The sequence below is a fragment of the Silene latifolia genome, unplaced genomic scaffold, assembly GCF_048544455.1.
Source record: "Silene latifolia isolate original U9 population unplaced genomic scaffold, ASM4854445v1 scaffold_425, whole genome shotgun sequence".
In the NCBI taxonomy this organism is placed as follows: domain Eukaryota; kingdom Viridiplantae; phylum Streptophyta; class Magnoliopsida; order Caryophyllales; family Caryophyllaceae; genus Silene; species Silene latifolia.
Window position 1 is genome coordinate 13,350 of NW_027413346.1, and position 3,468 is coordinate 16,817.

Sequence of the window (3,468 nt, forward strand, 5' to 3'; positions counted from 1 at the left end):
CCGAAATGACATTGATGTCATCGAGGATGCCTGCAAGAAGATAGTGCCTTTTTTTCGTTGCCTGCCCATTGGAATAGAAGTTGTAAACAATCTGATGAAACTTCCTCATGAAGGAATCCGCAGTCTCTAGCCCACATAAGAGCCTTCAGAACTCTTATAGCCTCGGCCTGTAATGGACTCTCTGAAAAGCCCCTTCCGCTGCCATTACATATCACATTTCCTTCCGAATCCATAGCAACTCATCCCCATGATGCATGACACGATTTCCGCCAGCTTGCATCTACCATAAGTCTGATCATAGAACAAGAACCAAAAGTCCCCGTAATATAAACTGGGTTTCCATTTCGAAGGGTAATCAAGTCCATTGCGTGGTCTGTTTGTCCATACTTTGTCACGTCATTAGATCCTTGCACTACCTGGGTTTTAGACTCCTTCACCGCATTCAATGCATCGCTAACCAAAGGGTTATAAACCCGGAAGAAAGCCTCAGGAACGAACCTTTCTCCCCTGAATCGAGCATTATTACGCAAATTCCACAAAGACACAATCATAGCAAGAAATTGAGTTGTTTGTACCTCCCACTCATTAAGGGTGCGTAGGTAAAGGATCCAATTGATAATCCAATCTCTAGCACTGATGTGTCTCGTTTGAGCAGTGTTCACACCTAGGGGTGAACTTGCCCATACCCTAGCCGTTATCTCACAGTCCTTGAAAATGTGATCCACAGTTTCGATAGCCTCACAGAATGGTTGACATAGGCAGCATGAAGTATTCCATGGTATATTCCGTCTCTCAAATTCCTCTCCCACTGGCAGGGAATTTGAAAGAATCTTCCAGACCAAAATCTTCCATGACCTTGGTCCCGGCAGATGCCATAAGCGGGAACCACAGAAATCCTTTTGTCTAGTGTTTAATCTCGTCATATCCCGCACAGATGCAGTTCTATTGAAGAATGCACTGAAGACCATCCCATAACCGCTTTTCACCGTGTAAGAACCATGTTGTGTAGAGGGCCAAATGGGAACATCTTCTGTCTGGTTAGTTCTTAAAACCGTGGCCAAGATCCTATTGGTGGTTTCCTCAGTAAAAAGTAATTGTACGAATTGATGATTCCAACCCCCAGAATTCAGTTGTAGATCCTTGATAGTGAGGTCCTTGAGAAAAGCAAAATCCTGCTCTAAGAGTTCGCCTTTCGGATCCGGGGTTTGCCCATTGACCCACTTGTTGGTCCAGACGTTCAGACTAGAGGAGAACCCAGGCTGCCAACTTAAGTTATCCAGGATAAGTTGTAAGCCACGCAACACACTCTTGACTCCCCACGATGTATGGTTCGTCCTTTGAGGTCTGATATCACTGGTCCAACAAGAATCACCAAATATTTTTTCACGGAAAGTTAAGGTGAATAAAGAGTTTTCTTTCGACACAATTCTCCACGCATGCTTAGACAGTAATGCTTGGTTGAGGCATTCGACATTACGGATACCTAATCCGCCCTCCTTCTTTGGCAAACTAGTAAACTTCTTGCTACACCAATGGATCGACTTCCCTGATCTCGTCCCTGCCCACCAAAAATGTGACAGAAGAGCGTTGATCTTCTTCGTCACACTTACCGGTATTTTGAAAACCGATAGAAATTAAATAAAGATGTTTGATAGAACAGACGATATCAGGGTGAGCCTCCCTGCCGGTGATAGAAAGACCCCATTCCAAGAAGAAACACGCTTGGTAACATTATCCAGTAAGCCTTTGAAAATTTCTTTCTTGGAGCCTTGGAACTCCGTAGGCTTACCCAGATATTTCCTAATGCCCTTATTGGTTTTAATGTTGAATGTCGTAAGACATCTCTGAACTCTACGGAGAGTCATATTTGGGCTAAACAGCATCCCACATTTCTCTTCATTTAGCCTCTGACCTGATGCGGAGCAGTACTGGTAAATAATACCCCTCAGAACCGTTGCTGCATTTCCCTTGTCCCGTATAAAGAAAACCGAGTCATCCGCAAAGAAGAGATGGGTTAGTGGTCGTACACCTCTGCAGATCTTAACCCCTGTAAGAGATCCACGAGCCTGCGCAGAAATTACGTTGGATGATAGAACCTCCATGCATAAAAGAAACAAATAAGGCAATAAGGGATCTCCTTGTCTAAGACCGCATTCCGGTTTGAATTGCTTGAGAGGGGCACCATTGAAAAGAACTTCATAAGAAACTGTAGAAACACAGTTCATTATAAGTTGTATCATATTTTCAGGAAAACTAAACCTATACAGAACAGCTTGGAGGAAATCCCATCGAACCCGATCATATGCCTTACTCATATCCGCCTTGAAAGCAAAACTTCCAGATTTACCCTTTTTCTGAGAATTGATTTTGAAAATTGCCTCATGCGCTAAGAGAATATTGTCTGTGATGCTTCGTCCGGCAATAAAAGCATTTTGGAAATTCCCCACAAGATATCCCATAATTTTTGTCATACGGTTGGTTATGCATTTTGTTACGACTCGCATAAATACATTACAAAGGCTTATAGGTCTATAATCCTTCACCTCCTCAGGATTATCACACTTCGGAATGAGGGCAATAAAAGTTTTATTTACCTCACGTAGAACCATACCCGAATTGAGTATGGATAAGACCGCCTTCGTGAAATCCTTCTTGATCAGATGCCAACATTTCTGATAAAAAATTGCTGGTATACCATCAGGGCCCGGCGATTTCATAGCGCCCATCTGAAAAACAGCACGTCTAACCTTTTTGGCAGTATAATTTCGCCGCAACATATCAACATCATCATCCACTACTTTGACACTTACATTTTGCAGCAGTCCTTCAATATTGTTCTCCTGTGCCTGTTGTGAAACCGAGAACAAAGTGACGAAGTAGTTTTGGAAGGATTTGCTCACCTCATCCGAGTCGTAAATCCAGGAACCATCCCCTCCTTTGATGCCTAGAATAAATAAAATTCCGTCCAGCTCGTCCTTTAACCCATTTGAAAAAAATACTTAGTACAAGTGTCCCCATCCACCATCCATCTGAGTTTTGCACGCTGCTTCCAGTAGATTGCAATAGCCTTAGCAAAACTCCGAACTTCCTCATTCACTCTTGTATAGTCCTCTTCCGATTCTCCATTAATTGCTTCCTCCATACCCTTTTCGAGCCTTTTATCAAAATCATCCCATTTTCCATTCCATTCCATCCTTTTGTCCAAGGTCCATTTTTTAATGCATTGTCTTACTCTTGATAATTTTTTAACCACTCGAAAGGCCGATGATCCCACATCCCTTAGGCACCATGATTCCTTAATGCATGACAAACATTCCGGATAGTCAAGAGCCCAAGCATCAAATTTATACGGCTTTTTATTGGTATTCTTAGTAAGGTTCAAGTCCACCTCTATAGGAGCATTGTAATACTACGGTTTTATGAGTCTCTGGGTACTCTATCGAGTGGGCCTTACTCTGTCGAGTAAGG

General features: G+C 42.8%; 1 protein-coding gene across 1 annotated transcript; it reads right to left on the bottom strand.

The window, feature by feature from the left end:
- Positions 1–239: 239 nt before the first annotated feature.
- On the bottom strand, positions 240–3,193 carry LOC141639512 (uncharacterized). The gene is made up of 3 exons (XM_074448609.1): positions 3,007–3,193; positions 1,790–2,944; positions 240–1,558 (listed from the first exon to the last, which is right to left on the bottom strand). Exons 1-3 carry the CDS (start codon positions 3,191–3,193, stop codon positions 240–242), a joined length of 2,661 nt encoding a protein of 886 aa, XP_074304710.1.
- Between the last annotated feature and the right edge of the window lie 275 nt (positions 3,194–3,468).